General features: G+C 45.8%; 6 protein-coding genes across 6 annotated transcripts; 5 read left to right on the plus strand and 1 right to left on the minus strand.

Annotated features, from left to right (window-relative positions):
• Positions 1 to 2,049: 2,049 nt before the first annotated feature.
• Positions 2,050 to 3,632, plus strand: F5J12DRAFT_318469 (RTA1 like protein-domain-containing protein). Its single transcript, XM_051738883.1, has 10 exons — positions 2,050 to 2,402; positions 2,456 to 2,544; positions 2,608 to 2,635; positions 2,690 to 2,834; positions 2,883 to 2,995; positions 3,044 to 3,066; positions 3,120 to 3,200; positions 3,254 to 3,297; positions 3,347 to 3,530; positions 3,590 to 3,632. Exons 1-9 carry the CDS (start codon positions 2,393 to 2,395, stop codon positions 3,402 to 3,404), a joined length of 591 nt encoding a protein of 196 aa, XP_051597317.1. The 5' UTR covers positions 2,050 to 2,392; the 3' UTR covers positions 3,405 to 3,530; positions 3,590 to 3,632.
• Positions 3,633 to 6,107: 2,475 nt separating this feature from the next.
• F5J12DRAFT_849113 (RTA1 like protein) lies at positions 6,108 to 7,736 on the plus strand. Its single transcript, XM_051746461.1, has 11 exons — positions 6,108 to 6,274; positions 6,324 to 6,409; positions 6,471 to 6,498; positions 6,554 to 6,698; positions 6,749 to 6,861; positions 6,914 to 6,936; positions 6,998 to 7,078; positions 7,134 to 7,173; positions 7,230 to 7,407; positions 7,463 to 7,533; positions 7,590 to 7,736. Exons 1-11 carry the CDS (start codon positions 6,265 to 6,267, stop codon positions 7,697 to 7,699), a joined length of 885 nt encoding a protein of 294 aa, XP_051597318.1. The 5' UTR covers positions 6,108 to 6,264; the 3' UTR covers positions 7,700 to 7,736.
• A 603-nt stretch (positions 7,737 to 8,339) lies between these two features.
• Positions 8,340 to 9,496, minus strand: F5J12DRAFT_784857 (uncharacterized protein; the record flags this gene model as incomplete). Its single annotated transcript, XM_051743121.1, has 7 exons — positions 8,340 to 8,453; positions 8,500 to 8,643; positions 8,700 to 8,761; positions 8,788 to 8,792; positions 9,114 to 9,181; positions 9,231 to 9,351; positions 9,378 to 9,496. The coding sequence occupies 7 exons, from the start codon at positions 9,494 to 9,496 to the stop codon at positions 8,340 to 8,342; spliced, it is 633 nt and encodes a 210-aa protein (XP_051597319.1).
• A 4,109-nt stretch (positions 9,497 to 13,605) lies between these two features.
• Positions 13,606 to 14,305, plus strand: F5J12DRAFT_318552 (uncharacterized protein). Its single transcript, XM_051738884.1, has one exon. It carries the CDS (start codon positions 13,685 to 13,687, stop codon positions 14,129 to 14,131), a length of 447 nt encoding a protein of 148 aa, XP_051597320.1. The 5' UTR covers positions 13,606 to 13,684; the 3' UTR covers positions 14,132 to 14,305.
• A 2,338-nt stretch (positions 14,306 to 16,643) lies between these two features.
• F5J12DRAFT_906856 (uncharacterized protein) lies at positions 16,644 to 19,935 on the plus strand (the record flags this gene model as incomplete). The annotated part of the gene is made up of 18 exons (XM_051748831.1): positions 16,644 to 16,673; positions 16,849 to 17,059; positions 17,120 to 17,136; positions 17,192 to 17,410; positions 17,475 to 17,628; positions 17,652 to 17,665; positions 17,732 to 17,928; positions 17,982 to 18,183; positions 18,233 to 18,296; positions 18,337 to 18,394; positions 18,451 to 18,506; positions 18,616 to 18,791; positions 18,866 to 19,075; positions 19,130 to 19,178; positions 19,213 to 19,460; positions 19,517 to 19,558; positions 19,605 to 19,751; positions 19,804 to 19,935. 18 exons carry the CDS (start codon positions 16,644 to 16,646, stop codon positions 19,933 to 19,935), a joined length of 2,226 nt encoding a protein of 741 aa, XP_051597321.1.
• A 388-nt stretch (positions 19,936 to 20,323) lies between these two features.
• Positions 20,324 to 22,106, plus strand: F5J12DRAFT_784859 (uncharacterized protein; the record flags this gene model as incomplete). The annotated part of the gene is given in 6 exon segments (XM_051743122.1): positions 20,324 to 20,506; positions 20,562 to 20,616; positions 20,636 to 20,922; positions 21,009 to 21,260; positions 21,314 to 21,445; positions 21,510 to 22,106. The coding sequence occupies 6 exon segments, from the start codon at positions 20,324 to 20,326 to the stop codon at positions 22,104 to 22,106; spliced, it is 1,506 nt and encodes a 501-aa protein (XP_051597322.1).
• Positions 22,107 to 23,085: the final 979 nt, after the last annotated feature.

Below are 23,085 nucleotides of genomic sequence, written 5' to 3' on the forward strand. Positions count from 1 at the left end.
GATACTGGTTGAGTCACATCGATCAACGTGAACTCCCTTCTGTAAAATGCCACGTTCTCCTCGTTGACCAGGGCTTCTCTGATGAGCCATGCAACTGGGTAGTCGCTTCCGACAATGGGAGTATATTTGGATAATGACTTGGCAGAGGTATTTTCCACTTTCGAGATTGTGAATGGAATGACCAACACCTAGAGGCTAATATCCTACTTTCTCCGTGCATAAACAACATGACATGACCGGAAAGTAAACACAGAGAGATTTTAGAAAATGAGAGCAGAAAAAAAACTGGATAGCAAGTTGAGACACTAATCCATTAGTGAACGGTCGGTATTATTCATCTCCATAGCCGACCCGCGCTGACGGGTGACAAACGTATATGTGCCATAGTGTACTGGCAGTTTGGATTACGAAACGTGCAGGAGGGGTGCAAAGTTGTAGGGGAGACTTGTATGGACCAGCAAACACGGCTCTCCTAAGGTGGATCCTTCCTTGCCATACGCGAGGGCGGGGTGTGTGGCTGGGAGACTCGAGGAAACACGACGCAGTTATTTGAGACCGTACTTCCATCCGCCCTGGTAGAAGGAAATAAGGATGGTCGTTGGTACAGTCACCGTTGCGATCCGTATGCAGGTGAAAGTGGGTCGGAAATGGAAAGCCCATTCGGAAAACCGCCCGAGGAGACAGAACGGAACCAACACACAAAAACTTTCGAATGATTCAGCTGTGTGTCGGAGGGGAACAGTACCTATTGGCACAAGGTGCTTCATGTTGCCGTGGTGTCCGCGAACCTACCATTCAAATATGTACGGCTGCATGGGCTGCCTAACCTAATAGCAAGTGAGAGGACGCCAAGCACTGGGCAGGGTCAACACAAGAATTGCTTTCCAGGCATGAGCGCGCTCCGGGACACATACCAAAACCTTCATCCCATCTCATCTCCGCTCATAGAGACATCATCCATAATATAATCAGTTACAGATTCGTCGTCATGTTTCAGCCATACCTCTCAAGCCCATTCGTCATCCATTAATCGAAGTTGGTCCATGAAATCTTCTGTTTATGCTGGAGGGCTGCACACGCGGAGCAATCACTCGCCCTCACTGTGCGGTGGCATGGTATCAGCCGGTCCCGTCATGACCATTCTGAAAGGAGATACCTGGATCCAAAATATACGTAAGCACTTAATTACTATAGTCAAGACATTTTCTGAACGACTGTCGTATTGATGAGCTTCCTGAACCGAGCACGGGTATAGAGCGGTGGAGCGTATTAACTGTCAGACAATGTTCAAATTTTGATGCGCAGTACCTCCATCGGAGAAGGTACGTACTCGGACCCATGCTAAACAAAAAGCAGAGATGCTCGAGAAGTCAAGCACTATCACTTCGACGCAATTGGTTGAACTTAGACAACACCTCACGGCATGTTTCATATGTAAACCTTGGACTTGCCGTCTTCCTATGTGGCAAGAAGAGGCAGACTCGATAACAGGGACAGGGATAGAACGTACGACAGCCTAACTCAAAAGAGGTTGTCGCCTATCCACGCGATATCCTTGCGACAGTTGACAATAATGACCGCTTCGACTTCGATGATGCAGCCGGCGCCAACGACGATGGCCTCGACAAGAGCAAAAGAGGGTTGCCTTCGGGTGAACGACTATGCCGTGGCCAATGGTAATGCTACTTTTGAGGTCCACGTGAACTGATAGACCACTGCCTTGGTGTGGATAACGAATTTATCCCGTCTACGTCAACCACGGTCACTCGATACCTACAGGTTGGCCTGGGGGATCTGTGGGGAGCAATTCGAGGCCTGCCGATAACTTGGAGAGCTAAATCATTGAACCGTTGTTTTGAAATTCCGAATTGCCACGGACTTATGTCGATCCAAAATAATCGCATGCATACTCTAATGATGCTCTCACCTTCGATTGAAAATCACGTCCATCCTATCTTGTGCGTGCCGCCATCAGTGCATCAGGCCTCGGGCCTCAGGTGACATCTAGGGTGGTACTTATGTAAGTATCTGGCAAAGTTGCATACGCTAGACGCTTTGTCGGCTGCAGAGCGTACTACTGAACGTATGGATTACTAAACAAGGCTATGATCGTAACTCCAGTACTCCACAGAACACAGTGGTCTTCATGCGGCTGCCTTTTTTGAGCCTAGCAATGTCTCCGTGTTTGCACCGATCATGCCGAAACATTATTGGCCGAGGAGCTCCCGAACTACGTGTTCTTATCGTCGCCCGCCAATAAATATCAACACAGAAGTACAACAACCCAGCAACCCATTGCTTCCAAGCGGATCTCCCTGACCCTCCTCTTCCCTACCAACCCATCCTTTCCTTTCACCCGACCAACTACCTTCTTTACTCCGCAGATCAAACGATGTCAACCAGTACGACCTTCCATAATGTGCTGTCCTGGGTATTAATGGTCATTTGTGTGTAGCTACAAGCAACCCAGCCAGCCAGGTTCCTGCTGCAGCCGAGTTAATTGGCCCGTATAATTATGTTCCAACTGAATGGATTTGTATCACGGTTGGTCCCCCCTGATCGGACACCTTTGAATATGATGCCCATCCCACTCCATCTCTCGCACAGTTCGTCACGCTCTTTGCTATCAACACTGGTAAGACCGCGCAAGTTAGTGGGTTATCTACACCCTATTCATCCATTCACCCAGTCCTTCATCTTTTCCAAAGCTGGAAGTTCCGTATGTGGTGGTTAATCCCTACCGTTGTCGTGGCTGGCATTCTGGAAATTATTGGATGGTCAACTCGACTCTGGTCAAGTATCAGTCCGACTCTGCTTACCCCTTTCGAAATCCAGTAAGTAACCGATCTCGCTACTCTATTCCTTTAATAGACGCCTGGAAGATTGGTCGGAACCATTCTCGCGCCTACACCATTCCTCGCGGCAAATTTCGTTATTCTAGGAAAAATTATCATTCAGTTAGGACCTCAGTACAGCCGGTTATCTCCAAAGTTCTGTGAGTACGCCATTTTTCTCACCTTTCTCACTTACCCAAGGTAAACAGATACTCTTGTTTTTTGTGCGTTCGTATGTAGCGTTCTCTAGTCTACAAGGCTGTTTTTGACCTTCCTTTAACACAGGATGTAGTGTGTCTGATCATCCAAGCTGTCGGTGGTGCATATGCAACAAACGAATTTAACCAGCATCAGAACCCTGATAAGGTTTGCTTATTCCGTCGGTCACTTTTTCCAACCTGACGTTTTCTGTGTTCAAGGGGGGCAACATCACACTGGTCGGTGTGACTATTCAATCGTGCAAGTAAAAACTACGCCTCGTCCCCTGGATACTGATACTCATTCGCTTCAAGGCGCCATGGTTCTTTATATTCTTTGCGCTGGAGAATTTCTCCTACGTTTCTTAAATGATATGCCTATTCGCAAGACTTCGACACCCGTCTCTGAAGAGAAACGTCGTGCCAAAATTATGGAATGGCATATAATCAAATGGTTGATCCTCGGTTTGGCTATTCAGACGTTTTGCCTCATCGTCCGGTCAGCAGAGTTTTTTTTTTCTTCCGCGTAATTGTCACCCGTATTGACATCATCGATAGCGCTGCCTATCGCACTGTTGAATTATGGAGTGGCTGGTCAAGTCCAGTCACCTCCACTCAAGCCTACTTCAGTGCGTGTGCAATCAATCTTTTTTAACCCCTAATCCTGTCATCTTACTGATACTGGTGACCGATCCAGATGTCTTCGATGGTCTCATGATGATCATTTCCGTGTATACGATGAACCTTATCCACCCCGGCTTCTTCCTTACAGAAGTCACTGGGGTTGTTGACTGGCCTCAAAACTCTTTTGCTTCCTTGAGTCGTACGACGGACTGCAATGCGCGTACTTACTAAGGCCACCCACCTATGTGGACCTCAATTATTCCTTTATTTCCTAACACAGTTTCCGGCTTCTTTTTTAGTTCTGTCTAGTTATACTTACGAAGGAAATAAAGAATGTACACCAAAGTTGTTAGACGTGCACACGCAGCAGCTTTGTAGTTATGGTGTCCAATAACAACCGTTTCACGATGGACACAAATTGCATCTAACGCCAATAACAACCCGCTGCAGACTGCATGTATGTACTGATAATGTACTTTTGGTTTGAAGTATAATAGCATATGCGTAGGCTGTAGCGGTCGCCAGTTTCGCCCACCCCGGCAAGTCGCCCTCGTCTTTTAGTTGAGAAAATAAAGGGACCCAACAAATTTCCGGCGTAAGTGACTCCTTGTGTCCCGGCGAGACGTTCTTCCCTGCCTTCCTTAGTATCTACCAACACGTGGTGTTTTCTCAAGTCTAATGAGTGTGAGTTGCACATTCCACCCACATTACCACGTATGGCAAAAGTAGATAGTTACATTTTAAGTGAAGGGAATATAGTAGATCCAAGATTTGGAGAAGCACATACGGCATCCTTCTTATGCCATTTGGATATGTGAGCCCTTCGATTTGCAGTCTTCCCGCTACATTCTCGCAGGACTTCCCAGCTTGCAGAACAAAAACATGTTACGCATAAGGACGACCTGAGGGTTCTGACTGCAAGTTCGATATGAGATTCCATGTCTTTTGGTACCTTCAGCATCTGGTTTTCGCTTCATCCCGGAATGCAGCCTCGTCGCACGCAACCTTGTGCCGTCGCTGCTGCGAGTGTTCAGACAAGCTGTTATACAGCTACTCACGTTTCCTCTTTGCATTTCTCCGATCTACAGACGACTTCACTCCAATTGAAAGCCCTCGTTTCCCCGCGAGGATTCCGAGGGCTGAGAGCCCTCGAGGCTCGCCGGCAGTGGCCTTGTTTTCAACTGGGAATTCGTTCGGTCGTTTTTCGATAACCGCGAATTTGCCTCAAATAGCTCCCGATTCAACATCAGCCAGGGAAATCCGCCACATATTACTGAATTAGAATGCGTTTGGAAAAAACGAACTCTGGAGGTTGTCCTAGATCTCATGGTTACATGGCTGCGCGTCCTGATGGCCCGCTGTTGTTAGTGCAGTCGGGTATCTATGGCGCAGCCGTAAACAAGGTGTTGCCTCTGGCACGACGGCGCTACTTTCCCTAGCCTCTTAGCCCTCGAGCGTTGAATTAGAGCGTTCGCAGTTTTTCACCGATCGATTTCTTTATTTTCTCTGCACCTACACGTTCGCCTGGGTATTCCGACGAGTCCAGCTCAGACTTACTTGGGTCCAACTTGCAAACAGCCACCATCCGACTTAATATTCTTTCTGTGGCTCGGCTCATTCGGTAGCATAAACCTTGGGGCCGATGTCGTCTGCAAATACCACGCGCAGCCGCCAGCTTGTGCGCTTTTGAAACTTCAGGTATGGGTCAAGCAATTCAACCTCTCTTCATACATTACGGTAAATATCTGTTGAATCCGTCTAAACAGAACAGCGACCTCATGGCTGTCTACCTGTATCTCGGACAGAGGGGTTCCGTCGGTATACTTAGACAGCCCGCAAGCGACGGTCTACCTGTAACTTGCGTACTCACCCCTATGTCCGAATCCGGTGTACAATTTCGTTTCCGCAGTGACTGGAGCGGCCGCCACAGTCCTGATGTCAGTTATGAGAAACAGGCACGGCCACCGCAATCGGTGCTGCCAGGTCGAAAGGTAAACTCCCTCAAACTGCATTACAAGGTATCGCAAGGAGTTGCACCCTCGGGATTGTTGACCAACTCGACCTGATCATAGGGAGCTCAACATTAATGCACCCCGCAGATGTGACGTCCTTGAGTCACAACAATTGTCAAAGACAGCTACATACTAAGCTGAAAGAACTTCTTCCACAGCCCCCTTCGTAGTAGGTTAGGATCACGACTCGCGATGCTCACGGGTCATTCTACTTGTGGAACCAATTGCGTTCATATCGGCATTCATTCTAGTGACCAACGTGCACCGAAGAGCTGTATGTACGACCGGATATCTTTGTCCGCAGCGCTGAGCTGCGGAACCGCGAAGCAGTAGGGGGAAATGGTTCGCTTGCCATAGCCTCGCTCTTATATGACTTTGAGTTTTCATCGCAATGCACTGCACCCCTGCAGGGACATTACCAGCCAAACTGCTCAGAGGCCATGTCTGTTACCCTCTTCGCAGTTTGCTTCTCTGGGTTCCCAGCGCTCAGGCCCTGCCTGCATATTTAAAGGATGGTCCGGGGTGATAATACTTTCAAAGACGTACCCTCTTATCCGCTCTTCCTTCGTCCTCGTTGTAATACCCAAACATCACGCAATGTCGGCTGGTGCGTCATTGCTGAATGTTTTGTCTTGGGTACTGATGGTATACCGTAGGGTATCCAATTGGCCTGGTTTCTGACACGGTCGACACAAACATAGGGCCGTATAACTATGTCCCGACTCAATGGATATGTATCATGGTTGGATCCTTTTTTCATCCGAGTCCTAGGATAATTCGTCTCATCCGTCTGTATTGCTCAGTTTCTTGCGCTGTTCGGGGTTAGCATCGGTGAGATAAACAGTAAAACGGTCTGCTGAATTGCGGTATTCATTTCCCTTGTCAGCGCTTCACTTATTTGAGAGCCTCGTGTTCCGCATGTGGTGGTTAACCCCTACCGTCATCCTAGCCGGTCTCTTGGAAGTCCTTGGTTGGTCTGCTCGGCTGTGGTCCAGTATCAACCCGTCATTGCTTACTCCTTACGAAATCCAGTGAGTATCATGTTGATTTTTCCTTCATAGTGCCGTCTTATACCTGGAAGGTTGGTGGGAACTATTGTGGCACCAACGCCATTCATTGCAGCAAATTTCCTTGTTCTTGGGAGGATCATCATTTGGTTTGGACCTCAGTACAGCCGCCTGCCGCCTAAGCTCTGTGTGTTTGTTACTGGTCATTACTTCCCTATCCGTCTGACCTATATAATCAGATACCATCCTATTTTGCTCCTTCGTAAGTACATTAAGCCCTTCGTTATCACACGAGATTAGTCACCGATACGTTTCTGGCTTAGGATGTAATATGTCTAGTGATCCAAGCAGTCGGCGGTGCAATCGCAGCAAGCGAAGCCAGCCAAAATGTGAGCGCCACCGAGGTGTGTGCGCTTCTTCTCCTCGCTACATTTTATCATGATCTCCTTGTTTTCACAGGGAGGTAATATCATGCTTGGTGGTATAGTCATTCAAATGGGTATGCGAATTCCGATTTCATTCTTCAAGCTATGTAAAATATCAACTCCTCCACAGTTTCAATGGTTATTTATGTTATCTGTGCTGGAGAGTTCTTCCTTCGTCTCCGCCACAATACTCCTATTCGGGAGAAGAACTCAACACTCGCGGCAGAAGACAAACAAGTCACACAGTGGAATAGAGTGAGATGGCTGGTTCTTGGTCTCGTCATCCAGACCACTTGCCTATTCATTCGGTCAGATGATGTTCCTTTGGGGCTATCTCTCACCAATTAAATCGCGGTTCTACAGTTCAGTATATCGTACTATTGAATTGTCAAATGGGTGGAACGGCCCAATTATCTCCAACCAAGTCTACTTCAGTATGTGCACTGTGTGCTGTCGCTGCCGAACCTTGCCATATTGATTCTCTGTCCAGACGTCTTCGACGGTGCCATGATGACTATCGCATTTTTTGCTTTCAATGCCTTCCATCCTGGTTTTTTCTTTAAGAACGACCATCGAGTTAGCAGTAATGGCAATGCTTGATATTCTTTACAGCTGTTTGCATAAATAATGATACCGGCGGGTTGTGAGGGAGACAAACAAATATGATAAGTATCAGTACATCAGCAATTTGTTGCCCTGACTGTGACAACTGCACGGACTGTCGACAGATCCAACAGACCGACAGACATCACAGTAAAGTGACTGTGAAAAGGCATGTCATTTATGTACACAGTCCCATCACCTGTACACAGCTCATACACAGACTGGAAAGTTCACTCACAGTTGCACACAGTAAGCACACAGACAGATTAATTCAGACATAACAGTAGGACAAAGGGTATAGCAGGGCCAGACCTCTATCTACATGATCAGGTGCCTTTCTAGCTCTCTTGCCCACTGTGAATTATTTGCTTCACCTCCTCACACTGTCCAGTGTCTGGTGATTAGAGATCAGTACATCTGGGCCAGAACATTTAAAATGCTTGCCTTCAATGTCTGACTCAGCCTTGATGTCAGAGGACACTGTGATCAATGCCCAGTCATCAATCACATTGCCTTTGCCTGCTGCTGATACACTGTGAGGTACCTGGACTTGCCTAGAATGGACAGCAGCACTGCAGTATTCCTTAGCCCCACTGATGATTTAGTTGAATTTTCAGTCTCCTGCTTTCATGATTGATCATGTGTACAACAAAGTCTTTGTGCCCCATCCAATGTCAGAGAAGCTTGCCTTGGACTGCTTGATGGGCACCTCTTTGGCTCCAGTAGAAACCAATGTTAATGCCCACTTGACCTGTAATGATTGCAGCTCAGATGTTCACCTGAATAATGCCACATACTGATGTGACAGCTAAGACCAGTGCACCCCTTGGCATTTCATAGTCAATTAATTCATGATAAGTCTTGTTGTTGATCACTGAAATATCCCTGATGTGGGACATAAAGGTCCACAGAACAAGTGGTGACAGAAATGACTTGGAGACCTAAACAATTTTATAACAGACTTTGATCTGTAAACAGATACTTGAATGGGACTTACACTATACTCATTCCCTCCTAGATGTTCCTGTTGGAGTGAAATGACCCCTGTCCTTACTTGGACTTAGGCATGTGATCATGTTGCTTACATAAGCTGTTAGAGCACACACATACACTAGTAAAATTTACCTAGTCCCTCAGTAGCTTGACAGACTACTGAGGGTGAGTACACTTCTACATAGATAGAATACCCTTACTAACTTGTATAGTTCCCTACAGGTACTATACTCAATATTAGTAGCTTGACAGACTACTGAGGTTCCCTACAGATTCCTCTCTGGGTTTCCCCTCTGCAACCCCACAAACTTCTTTGGTTCCACACTACCATACATGAATGGAAGGCTTGGACTGAGCACAAAGTCAACATATGCCTTCCATTCCTCAGGATTTTCATTATTTCAGGTCTGAAGCCCACAGCACCTCAACAGCTTCAATCCCTGCTTTGCCAATGTATGTGTGCCACTCATAAGTCTTTTGCATGCACTAGCCAAGATTGTTAGTAATGCCATCAATGTCAAGTGAAAGTCCTTACCAGACAATAGACATGATCATCCTCATCACACCAGTGTGGCCAATCTAACATGACCTTATCCCATAGTTCCTGCAATTTGTCAATGAAGTGATCAGGTACCATCCAGGGATTCTCCAATGTCCTGCAATAGAGATGGAGCAAAGGAACCAAAAGCTTTGTAAATTGGGCAGCAGATCCCTTTGGCAAGTTTTGATGACTAGGTTGATTCTTTGTAGCTGTTGCATTTGTGATAGGAGTGCTGTGCTGTAAGCACTGTTGAGGAGCATTAGTGACAATCTTGGTAACAGCGAGGGGACCCTTAAAATGTGTTAGCATCTCACATAGTGTAGTCACATTTAGTCACAACACATGGGTGGCCTGTGTGCCAAAACACCAACACTTATATAGACCCCAAGACAGGCCTGCCTAAATAGATTAGCCAGTACACATGGACAGGCCTGAGGGACTAAAGTGAGAGCAACATATGTACAGGCCTGTAAGTGCATTACCACAACATATGGGAGGGCCCATGGTGGGTAAGGATGTTGAAACATTTAGACAGGCCTGTGACCAATTAAGTGTACTGAGTTGCTGTAAGACATGGATGGGCCCATCCTGGTAGGTTACACCCCTGTTGCAACATCAAGGTGGGACCACCTATCATAACATGGAGAGGGTTGCAACATAAGGACATGCCTGGGAGTAATATCATTTATGGTGTCACAACATCTGGACAGGCCCATTCATAATAAGCCATACCCCTGTCACAACATAAAGACAGGCCTGTCGACAGTAATCATCACAACATAAGGATGAGTCCATGTATGGTATTCTTAGGCAGCAGAAAGGGAGATCCAAGCTATCTACATAAGGATGGTCTGTGTAAGGCATTCTCAGGCAGCAGAAAGGGAGATCAAAGGGATCTACATAAGGATGGGCCCATCCATGGTATTCTCAGGCAGCAGATAAGGGAAAACAAAAACCAGTGTTATGACATAAGATGGGCTGATCTGTCCATCACAGGATTACATACCCTTGGCACTGCATAAGACAGGCCAATCCATCATATCATAGATAGCTCACCACAAATAGACAGGCCTATCCATAATTGGGTTACCCCCCTGTCACAATATAAGATGGGCCCAGGAAGACAAGAAATGAAGAAAGTGGAACCTCTTGCACTATAGAGTATCTGAATTTCCTACTATAAATTGTGTTTCACATTGGATGATTTGCCTATTTAGTTGGAATCTCAGGCACTGGTCTATGTAGCTGCAAGCCAGGCTCTGCCATTGGAGCAGACAGGTATGTTGTGACAGGGGTGCATCTTGCTAGATGGGCCTGTCCATTTGTTGTGATGATATACATGATACTACTGAAGGGCCTGTCCTTATGTTGTGATGCTATTAAACAGCATTAGTGATGGGCCTGTCTTTATGTTTTGACAGGGTACATCTTACTGGGGCTGGGCCTGCCCATATGATGTGACAATATAAATAATACTACTGAAGGGCCCATCCATATGTTGTGATGCTATGCATGAGATTACTGATGGGCCTGTCTTTATGTTTTGACAGGGTACATCTTACTGGGGCTGGGCCCACCCATATGTTGTGACAATATAAATAATACTATTGAAGGGCCCATCCATATGTTGTGATGCTATGCATGAGATTACTGATGGGCCTGTCTTTATGTTGTGACAATATAAATAATATCACTGAAGGGCCTGTCCATATGTTGTGACTCTATTAAATGATACTAGTGATGGGCCTGTCTCTATGTTTTGACAGGGTACATCTTACTGGGGCTGGGCCCACCCATATGTTGTGACAATATAAATAATACTACTGAAGGGCCTGTCCATATGTTGTGATGCTATACATGAGATTACTGATGGGCCTGTCTTTATGTCTCATCAGAGGTACATCTTACTGTGGACAGGCCCATCCATATGTTGCATAATACTACTGATGGGCCCAACCTTGTGTTGTGACTCTATTAAATGATACTAGTGACAAGCCCATCTTTATGTTTCAACTGTGGTACATCTTACTGTCAACAAGCCTGTCTTTATGTTGTGACAGGGGTATGGCTTATTATGAATGGGCCTGTCCAGATGTTGTGACACCATAAATGATATTACTCCCAGGCATGTCCTTATGTTGCAACCCTCTCCATGTTATGATAGGTGGTCCCACCTTGATGTTGCAACAGGGGTGTAACCTACCAGGATGGGCCCATCCATGTCTTACAGCAACTCAGTACACTTAATTGGTCACAGGCCTGTCTAAATGTTTCAACATCCTTACCCACCATGGGCCCTCCCATATGTTGTGGTAATGCACTTACAGGCCTGTACATATGTTGCTCTCACTTTAGTCCCTCAGGCCTGTCCATGTGTACTGGCTAATCTATTTAGGCAGGCCTGTCTTGGGGTCTATATAAGTGTTGGTGTTTTGGCACACAGGCCACCCATGTGTTGTGACTAAATGTGACTACACTATGTGAGATGCTAACACATTTTAAGGGTCCCCTCGCTGTTACCAAGATTGTCACTAATGCTCCTCAACAGTGCTTACAGCACAGCACTCCTATCACAAATGCAACAGCTACAAAGAATCAACCTAGTCATCAAAACTTGCCAAAGGGATCTGCTGCCCAATTTACAAAGCTTTTGGTTCCTTTGCTCCATCTCTATTGCAGGACATTGGAGAATCCCTGGATGGTACCTGATCACTTCATTGACAAATTGCAGGAACTATGGGATAAGGTCATGTTAGATTGGCCACACTGGTGTGATGAGGATGATCATGTCTATTGTCTGGTAAGGACTTTCACTTGACATTGATGGCATTACTAACAATCTTGGCTAGTGCATGCAAAAGACTTATGAGTGGCACACATACATTGGCAAAGCAGGGATTGAAGCTGTTGAGGTGCTGTGGGCTTCAGACCTGAAATAAGAAAATCCTGAGGAATGGAAGGCATATGTTGACTTTGTGCTCAGTCCAAGCCTTCCATTCATGTATGGTAGTGTGGAACCAAAGAAGTTTGTGGGGTTGCAGAGGGGAAACCCAGAGAGGAATCTGTAGGGAACCTCAGTAGTCTGTCAAGCTACTGAGGGACTAGGTAAATTTTACTAGTGTATGTGTGCGCTCTAACAGCTTATGTAAGCAACATGATCACATGCCTAAGTCCAAGTAAGGACAGGGGTTGTTTCACTCCAACACTCCCCCTGAAATGGCACAGGGTAAAACTAAAAGGTAAAACACAATCCAAAGTATCAAGAACAAAATATACCAAATGTATAATCAAATGTGCAACGAAATATGCGAATTTTCGGGTGTGCGGCTTGACTTGTGTGCGTGCAATGTTGGCGCATCATCTGATTATGTAATCGCACTGCGTACGGTCGCACATCATTGTCACAAAAAGTTTCGGCATCATTGTAATGAAGCCAAATGATAATGTGATGTCCCTGAATTATTATGTGCATTGAAAGAGTCGTTATGATGGCGTGCGAGATCTGATTATGGCATGCTAATGTAATCGGGAAGCGCTGCCAGAAACCTTGCTTGTCCAGCCGTGTGCAATGCACACATATGTGATTTCAACAAGCCCCTCAGATCCCTAAGGAACACTCACCATATTTGTATGCATTCGCTTTGCATGGCCTGAGATGCTGTCACCACTTGCAATGTTGTGGCTTTGAAGAATTGTTGGGTGAACCAGGTGGCCCCGGTCCATAAGTCGTTTTGTCACCATCTTGCATTGCTGCAAATATGCAATATGCTGACCTTTTGCAGTCAGGCGCACTGCTTCCACTCGTTGCAAGTCGATGTTGCCGCCGCCAATAGTGCTGTTCACCTCACCATTTCATTTGCCAGCCCTACCACTAGCTTCCTCAACCTCGACACTCGCCACAAAGTCCTCGCTTCTGCCCATCACCTCAACCATTCCCCAAAGGCAATCTTTATGTTTTGCATGTCCTGGGCTTCGATCAGCGTGTTTCGCGGCACATGCACGTCATTTCTGTCAATGTTAACATGTTTCTGTCCTTTGGGATACTTGGCCATTTCAATTTCGAGCTCTAAAGGTGAGTTTTGGCTCCTTGGCTTGTTCTGACTTTTCTGCTCATGTTTTTAGCAGTTTTCAGGTTGTTCCCATTGCTCTGCATGTCCATCCGTGCAGTTGACACATCCGCATGTTTCCCCAAGCCATCCACTTCGCCAGCTCTTTGTGCCAATGAGTGAGTTGGGCAGTTTCGGCCCATTCTGACATCTTTGGGTTCTTGCAGCCATTTTTGCATCGATTTGAGCGCACTGTGCCTGCATGCATGTGCCTGATGCATCCGCATGGTTCCTGGGCCTGTGTGGCACCTCTAGGTGTGGTTCTGGGGCTGATGCATTCTGATTTATTTTCAGGCCTTTGTGGGTCACTCGCAATGCTCTGCGTGCGCGTGCACGTGTTCCATGCATCTGTTCGGTTTTCGAGCCTTTCTGGCTCCCCTATGCATGATACTGCACCTCTGGCAGGTACGTCGGGGGTTGCTAATGAGTTTGCAGCTGTTCACGAGTCATTCGCAATGCTCTGTGCATGTGTGCACACATCCGACATGCCCGTTTGACTTCCCAGCCTTTCTGGCTTGCCCATGCGCAGTTTTGCGCCTCTGGCAGGTAACCCCAGGGCTTCTGACACTTTGCAGATTTGCATCACTGTGCGGGTATATGCGTGCAGTTAGTAACCTGGCCCCTCCACCATCTCCCTGCTCTATGACACTGTCGAGTGCACTCACGGATGCCCACTTGCTGGCTGCCCTCTACCATGACAGTTGCGGCATTGGGAGTCGCAACCATAGATTCATTTCTGCCTGCCAAGGTGCTAACCATATCCTTTTGTTACCTGTTGCGAAGGGGTAAGCTACTTGGTTACAATACTCATTGGATTCCGCAAGGTCATCTGGAATAACAATGTCGTATGCTCACTGTGCTTGTCCTCCAACAACTGACACAGAATTTGTTTGGAATTAACCATTTAATATGCAGGGAATTGCTCGTACGGTGTGACGAGCTTCATCGAGAAGGACGCTGATTTGTTAGATGCTGCTTTCGTCTCACTTTTGTGTCATTCCTCGGACTAATTCATTTTCAAGCTTGTTTCGGGACCATTGATTGCCACTGAGAAACACTCAAAGGACGACTCATTTACTGGTACAAGTGCAAGTATGCTTGCGACCACTTCGTGATCCCACTCCCATCCTTTCTCCCTAATGACTCGCTTCCCTCTGGCGACAATTACCACCCACACCACATGTCAAGGCGTAGGTCTGGTCTTTACTCATACCTGACATCGTTGCATGCAGGAGCATTGAGTATGTTGCCTACTGTTCCCAAAGCGACTTCTGTGAATGAATATGTACCTGCTAGTGTGGATCAGGACTGCAGAATGCATTCGACAATGTGCCACATCGAATGGGTGGCAAGAAAGCGTCAAATAAATGATCAGACACCTGGTCTATTTAGCTTTCATATGCCACGTCAAAATCAGGTCGAGGATGAGTTGAGGTGGTCGCAAGGGAGCAATGCAGACTGGCACCTGATGGCATCGACATGATGACAACGAGAGCATGGCCGGTGACTGCCAGGACAGATTACACCCGTCAAGATGCAGGACCTGATACTGAGAGCAGGGATAATCTACTTATTGCATGCATGGATTGCGCTCACCCAGAACCCCTGCATCACCACCCACCCCCACCCCCTCCCCTCCCTGCTGGTATCAAGGACCTCTTGGCTAAGATTGTTGTTGCCGGGCTACCCCAAGCTTTCTGCAAGCAAAAGCAAGATGTTTGCATTCGCATCACCCGCCATTTGGTGATTTATGTACACATGCTCCTTGTAAAATTTAGAGTCCTCGATGAAGGAACATTATACGGTGAGCCTGATCAATTCGCATGACACATTTCATACTTTATGTGAATAATTTACTGACTATCATGCGTCCGAAATTGCATACTAGCTGCAAGTACTGCTTGTAAAGTTGTTTAACTTCAACTCCTATTTTCTCGTGCATTGGACATTTCCTGCACTCACTTTCATTGCTCACTCTCATCACTCATTCTCATACAGAAAGCCACTCTACTCTACAAGTATCTGTGAGTCACTCAGGATGTTTTTTTATTTGCATAACTAATGTAATTCTTAGTAAATGGCCAGGAAACACGTGCAGAGGAAGAGGAAGAGTAGGAGATTGCGTAGGGCGGCAAATATCAGCTCCACCAGAGTTGGAGGGTCGAGTGGGCTGGACGGTATGTCATTTTCATCCCTTAATGTGCACTGTGGAGATGAACACATAACAGGTGACAAGGAAGGACCTTCTGCAGTCACTGGTCGACTGCAATGGTGTTGGTACCGGCCATGCGGTAATTGGAGGATCACCCAGGACAAACAGGTGCGTACAGTATTTACATTTATCTGCATGTACTAATGTCACTTTCTATATTACTAGTCCGCTATGTACAAGTTGGCGACAATGTGGAGTCGCAAGTGTTGGAAACGGAGGAATCTTTTATGCCCCTGTTCACCTGTTTTTATTCTCAAGACTTTCTTCTCAGCTCGGTTTATCCGTTGTTTTCTGGTGTTTCCAAGTTTGCATGTCGTACCTGTGGCATTTTCGAAATGCGTTGCTTTGACTTTTTAAACTTCCTTTGAAATTTTGACTATTGTAACTATTATGATTTTAGCCACCATTTCAGCTTTGAAAACTGTCCAATTATTGTGCTCGTTCCACAGACTCCTAGTGTATTACTGATTAGTAGCTCGATTCTAATACTGTAATCAGTGCATGCATATGTCATTGGTATTATTAGTAATCAACGATAATCGATTAAAGACCGTCTATTATTATGCTAACATTGTTTCTCAAGAACCTGAATCATGGGACCCTCGTGCAATCCTTGAGGCAAGTACAACTACTCCGAGGAAACGCTTTCTACCCTCCATATATGCCGGTTTTGCGGCAAACAGTTCAAGGTACAGGGTATCAAAAGGCACGAAATCAGCTGCAAAAAACAACAAGAATTACAGAAAGAACAAGCCGAACGTGGGAAGGAGTTCGAAAGAGAAAGATGCAAGGGTGAGTTCATAGCTTTTAAATTCCTTCTAACGCTTGAATTGATCTATTGCATGTCTGCAGCTCGAAAAAAGGCTCGACTACTAGATGATCGTGCTTCAATCAGTGCATCTGTTGCACCACATGCAGCATCTATCTCAATCGGACGCTGGTTCTTCCCATGCTGTTTGTGAACATGTAGATAGTGATATCTATGGGGATGATGGCAATGGCTGTGAGTTTCCATTCATATTAGCTTGATATTCTTCACTTATCACAAAATAGTTGATCCTTTGGTTGATAGCAATCAATTGAACCACGATGACTACAGCAGGAATAGTAATGATCCTAGTAAGTACCTCTTCAGCATATAGTGTTATCGGATTGATCATTTAACTGTGATATTTTTCTAGCAACCATGGATGCATCCGTGGAAAGCACTTCCAATATATCTACTGAATTGCCATCACGATCATGCCCGCTATCTACTGCTTCCCTCCAACCGCCCACTGAATTTAAAACGGAGTACCATCCATGCAGTCGTCGGCCTGTTTTGCACCAGCCGTATGAAGAATTTGGAATCAACAACGCTGCTTCGCCCACTATGGTTGACTCCACGCCATGGAAACCATTCAAAACTCGAGGCGATTATCTTTTTGCAGAGATCGCCCTTGATGCTGGATTGAACAAGACTCAAGTCAATGGATTATTGGAACTTTTCCTTCTTGTAACCAAAGGTATGGAGCAGGTGACGATGAAGAACGATGCTGAGTTGCGGAAGGCATGTGATAATGCAGGAGCCGAATTAACACCTGTGTGTATTAGTTGTGCTGTGCTGTGAATGCTATTTATCGATATTGATCCTTTAGTTCACCAAGCACGTCATCTCTGCGCCATACAAGGGCAAGGAGATGGAGTTTGAGGTTCATACTCGGCCAGTCTGGGACTGGGCTCTTGACCTGCTCACTGACCCACAATTAGCCCCACACTTTGTCTGGGATGCTGAATGGGTTTACAAACACAATGGGGAAGAGTATGAACGCTTTTATGGTGAGCCTTGGACATGTGATCGCTGGTGGGACATACAGGTAAGTATGTGCAAGCACAGTTCTTGTCCCTGAGCTGATTATAACATTGCCGTCCCCTTAACAGTCTCAGCTTCCTGCTGATGTTGAAAATGCCATACCATTCTGTTTTATATTGTATGCTGACAAGACAAGGCTTTCGTCTCACGGCACTGTGAAAGGGTACCCTGTAGTTGTTCGGTGTGCTAATCTCCCTGTAGACATCCGGAATTCTGAGTCTAGTTGGAGGAGGTTGTGTTGTCAGGCTGGCTTCCGATTGTAAGTTCTACATTATAATATGGTCTGCTCACAATACTGACATCTAATGCGATCTAATCCTTCAAGATCCCAGAGGATGCAGCTGAGGAAGGTAAACTTGGCTATACAACTTTGAAATGTGTTGTTTGGCATGAAAGTGCCATCAAATTATTCAAGGCCATGGTTCACTTCTCAGCAACTGGCTTTCAGCATAGGTGTTGGGACGAGATTATACAGTATCTTTTCCCATTGTTTTTGATACTATCTGCGGACTATGAGGAACAGTAAGTCAATGAACAAATCGGTTTCTGAGTTAATTGAATGATTGCACCAACAGATGTATGATGTCTTTAATTCAAGGTCAGAATGGCAAGGCTCCATGCCCTATATGCCTTGTGCCACTTGAATTACTCCACGACATTTCTAAGACTTTTGCTCTTCACAATGCAGGGCAAGGAGAGGAAGCATTGCGAGTTTACAACGATTGTAAGGCCGCTGGTGAAGCAATTCTCAAGAAGCTTGGTCTGTGTCCTGTACCCGTACGTTCCTCATAGCCCCCATTCACAGTAAGTTTATTAAGGGTAAAAGAATGTCTTTTGGCATATCAGGTACTCTGACCCTCACTTGGCACTGAGTTTTGATCGCTTGCACTGTCCTCCACCTGGGATTGTGGGGAAAACATCTCTTTGAAGATCTGAAGATCATTTTGAGGTACCTTGGACGTGATGCAGAAGCAATGGTTGAACAACTGTGAGCTCAATTCTGTTCTGAGTTTTGGCATGTACTAATCTACCCTACAATAACAGTACAAAGGAGTTTCCATGCTGGCAGAAACTGTTTCAGTTTCACAGCCATCCTCAAGGTGACATTTAATGATGGGAATAAGTTTGCTGACCTATCTATTGTGAGCCAGATTTCTCCATGTTTTCGTGGTGTTTTCGCTGACACAGTAACTTCCTGGTAATAGCAAGTTTTTTATCCTGCATTAAGTATCCTTACGAAGGCAGCATGTCCCGAGGGATATCTCCTTCTTGGCCTTATCAGCAGCTATCTACAACTTGATAGTCTGATCGGCCTCGACATCCAAACCGATCGCACACTCTCTGCCATTGAAACTGAGCTTCTTGTTTTCAATGAAAGGCTACAGGTGAGTCTTGACTCTCATGTTTGAAATGCTATTTCTTTAGTTAGCTCTCTCGGATGTCACATTCACTTTCATAGGCATACAAAGAGTGCGCAATGAACTCTTCCATCCCAGGTCTCAAGGTAGATTGGGACTTTCCGAAGGTGCACCTGTGGAAACACGTGGTGCGTGATATACGAGAAAAGGGGGCAGTGCGAAACTACAGTACTCGCCCCAACGAAAAAATGCATGGCCCTCTAAAGGAAGCTTATCAAGATCACTCAAATGGTAGGGATGTTGCTGGACAGGTAGGTGATTTATTAAAGCTTTGGGCCTGGATGTATCTCACCCTTTCTACTAAGATTCTTCATGTTGACCAACATATCCTTGCATGCAGGCTCCTACATACTCGTATAGACCGGTATGACAAGTGGCACAAAGCAAGAAGTGGGGATGATAACGACAATAACGACAATAACAACGATAGTGTCCTCGAAACTGGGCTTTGAGGGACATTGCAAGCTTGGGTCACCGTGCAAGCCCACCACCATCCAGGGGATCGAAGTGGAACGTGATCGTGAAGACAAAGCATACCTGAGACTTCAAAGAAAGTTCACTGACTATATCAACAAATTTCTGCCTTCAATTGGGCACAAGCTAAAAAAGTGGGTTACCATCCCAGCTGATTTTAATGTATGTGTTTGCCACTTGCATGCCAATTAGATGGTGGCTGATATCATACTCACCAGATATATGAGTACCACTACCTCAAAGTCAACTACGAGTCTTGTGTCGACTGGAAGTTGGCTACCGATCATTTGTGAATGTAACTCTCAGTTCTTCGGCACTCCTTGCTATGACTGTGCATACATGCAACTCACATCAACACAAACAGCCTTTGTTCGCTTGATAACCTTTTTTACATGTCAAATCCACAGCTATGGAGAACTTCAGCTCGCTCTCATTCAGCCTTATACTGCAAGTGTTGGCCAGGAGCATGAACTGGACCGGGCCATGAAACTTACACTGCGTCAAGGCTGTGCCTAGAAGCGATTCCATGTTTATTCCATTAGTTTCGATCATTCGAGGTGCACTCTTGTTCCCTGACCCGAAGAAAAAGGATGAATTTCTTGTGGTAGACCATGTCGATGGTGACATGTTTCTTTGAATGAAAACATGGAAGCAGGGTGGCTCGGTGTGTATTAATATTTGCTGAGCAATGCCATTCAGAGGGAGAATGTTGTCAGACCTTAGTCAACATGACCCAGAACTGAATCCTACCACAAACTCATTTTACTGCATCGAGGTCAACTATTCCATTTCGATCCGACACCTTTACATGTTACAGGCTGCGTCTCTTTTACATTAATGGCTAACACTCGATAATCGAGGTATGTGATTTCCTTGCTGCTTCAAGACTGTAACTGATAGCGGGTTTCAGGCTGGAAACATATATAAGGATCTTGGTCCAAGCTACGTTTTCCATTCTGCAATGGCACTCCCAGACTCACGACCAGTTTTTCCCAGTTGCCCCAGTTTAATTATTTGTTTTCAGAATGCCCCAATCTGACTCTGAGGAGGATTTCACCAGCCGCATTGGTGCCATTGATGGCGGCAATGATTCTCAAGCTGACAAAGGGACTCATGGAGATAGCTCTGACTCTGGAAGTGACCTCGAGCAGATGCGGAGGGCCCTCCATGTCCCAGGTCCCACTGCAGATGTGCAAGAGTTGAGAAAGGTATGGTCCTTTTCTTCATGTCCATCTACTACGAATCACTGACATCTATTCTCAGGCACTTTCCTTTGTACAAGAGGCTTATTTTGAGACGCAGGAACGAGCTTCGAAGCGTACGCAGGGATTATGTAGCCCTTCAAGCTACAGTCCCTGCTCAAAGTCGCAATCGTACCACAAAGGCACCCTCCGAACTCGATAAATCCATTGCCAAAGCTGCCAAGAAGTATACGATGTTCTACAATTTCTGGATCAACGATTCAATTTTCCTGACAATTCAAAAACCAAACATCGATCCCCACAGCCCCATGCATTGGTCATCCCCTCAAGCAATGGCTGATGGGACAGTTGAAGAATTGTATGAGGCGGTTCCAAAAGAACTCCATAAGCAGATGGAGACATACCAAGCGTTCAAGACTGTAGTAAGTTTAAACTCATATCTTCTGGATAATACGTGCTAAACTATTGTATTTGACTTGTATTAGTTTCAGTCACCATGTCAATACAGAACAGTTCTAACCTGCTCAAAGCAGTTAAAGATAGCGCTTCCATTGTCTTCTCATCTTTGAAACTTCCTGTCGATATCTTTTCAGAGTCTCTCCAAGATTCGAAGGCTACCAGCAAGGATCTTCTCATTTTGTTGAAACTCCCAGAAAATGTTGAACTCGACGGCAAGTATGAACGTCTCGCACCAGTTCTGTTCACCGATCCACACAACATGACCTCAGACATGCTTTTCAAGAGTGTGGTACTTGTCAAAGTAAGTTTGTTGTGTTCTATTTCTCTAATTTGACTCAGTTACTCTGCTTATAGATGGTGCGTCTTCTGTTGAAGGGGAAGAGTTCACTGCTTGGCACAAAGAAAAGGGGAGGGCCAAAGCCTAGAGGGGAAATTATGAAGGTCAATAGCATCACCGAGGGAATGATCGCTAGTTTCGCCGTCATGGTAAGTCCTAACATAAATCGTGTCCATGATATAGGGAATGCTAATGATAACATTTTCATGGTAGGCATGCTACTTGCTCACTCATGACACAGAACTCAATGTGGAAGGAAACCACACAAAGATTCGATATCGCGATGATTTCAATTTTTATGTCCAGCTACTCTTCAAATGTAATAAATGGTCATGGGAAGTCATGCAGTTCTTTAATGACGATTTATTTGGGCCACAGCCTCCCCATCAACCACCGCAGTTTGAGCCTACTCACTTAGCTCCTCAGCCACGTAACTGGGAAGATGACCTTCTTGAGGAGATGGATCAGGATTCTGACACCCCTTTCTCGATCCCCAATTCCACTGGAGCCGAGTCCCCACTACAGTCGCAGGCTGGTTCCCATCCTCCTGACATGGCAGCCACTGTTCACCCACCTCCCAGTGCCAGTACTTCTGTACTGGAGGATACGACTGTCAACCATCAAGCATCAGCTTCAATTTCCCGCGAAGGTGCAGGTAATGCGAGGCTGTCTGCTATGACTCAAGTCCACCTTGGTGTCAGAAGACTTTCCCTTACTGACCCGGGTGATGCTGAATCTGGACGCTCCGTTTCTTCTGCTCGCTGCACTTCTGCAGCATCAAAGCAGAGGATCACACCTGTTGCAGCCTGATGCACCTCTTATTACCCAGCCACTGCAGGAGAAACGCCGTACGAGAGCGACAAATCATGGAAAGAAATAGTGGTTGGGTCGTGCCAATTCTGTTAGTACCTTTCTCACTGTCTAAGATCTAAGGCTGTCACCTTCCCTGCATACTTCATATACATTTTTGCTGAGTGTAGAATTACGATTTTAAATGTGATTTTGTCCTCTGGATTTCGGTGACAAAAAATGCCTGTATTTGCTGTCTGAACTACGATGACTATGGTACTTAGGATATTGTCAACTCATTACCAAACCCAGTTGGTACATTATCAAGCAGCATAGCCACATGTTCATTTCTTGTTCTCGTTCCATCACCATGTTCATGACTTGTTCCATTAATTACAAGGCTATTAACATAACTTCACAAGCATCGACACCTTTCAGACTCTCATGGAGTTGTTCAGTAAGTTACTGCACCATAATTCATTGTATCATTATTGATACAGAATGATTGTCAGGTATTTTATAATTTGTCCATGCTCTAGTGTCGGCAACAGTATCGCTCTTAGCCTTGATGACGACGGTCATCCCCAGCCTCTTAACAATTGCCATCCCCATCCCCAGCCTCCACAACAATGGCTGTCACCATCCCTGGCCTTTCTCGATGACCCTCTGCCACAGCGTATTGATGCCAGCGCTCCAGCTCTAGCAAGTCCGTCAGTTCCTTTTTTATTTTTTAATCTTTATCTCTTATTTTTGTTCCTCTACCCCAGCTGCATCTGACCTAGTACCCCAGTTTGTCCCAATGATGATAACATCTGGGATCCCCATCCCAGCGATGAGACTGCCCTCAGCCTTGGCAGACAATGACAACGACCTGCTCCGGCTTTAGCCTCACCCAATGACGGAACGATGCCTCCTCTCCACCCAACAACGATGCCACTCTTGCCTAGTCACAATATTGCTTGGTAGCAATGTCGCATTGGGCTACAATAACATTGATTCA

The sequence above is a fragment of the Pisolithus orientalis genome (assembly GCF_024613125.1).
Source record: "Pisolithus orientalis strain OTSU chromosome Unknown F5J12scaffold_30, whole genome shotgun sequence".
In the NCBI taxonomy this organism is placed as follows: domain Eukaryota; kingdom Fungi; phylum Basidiomycota; class Agaricomycetes; order Boletales; family Pisolithaceae; genus Pisolithus; species Pisolithus orientalis.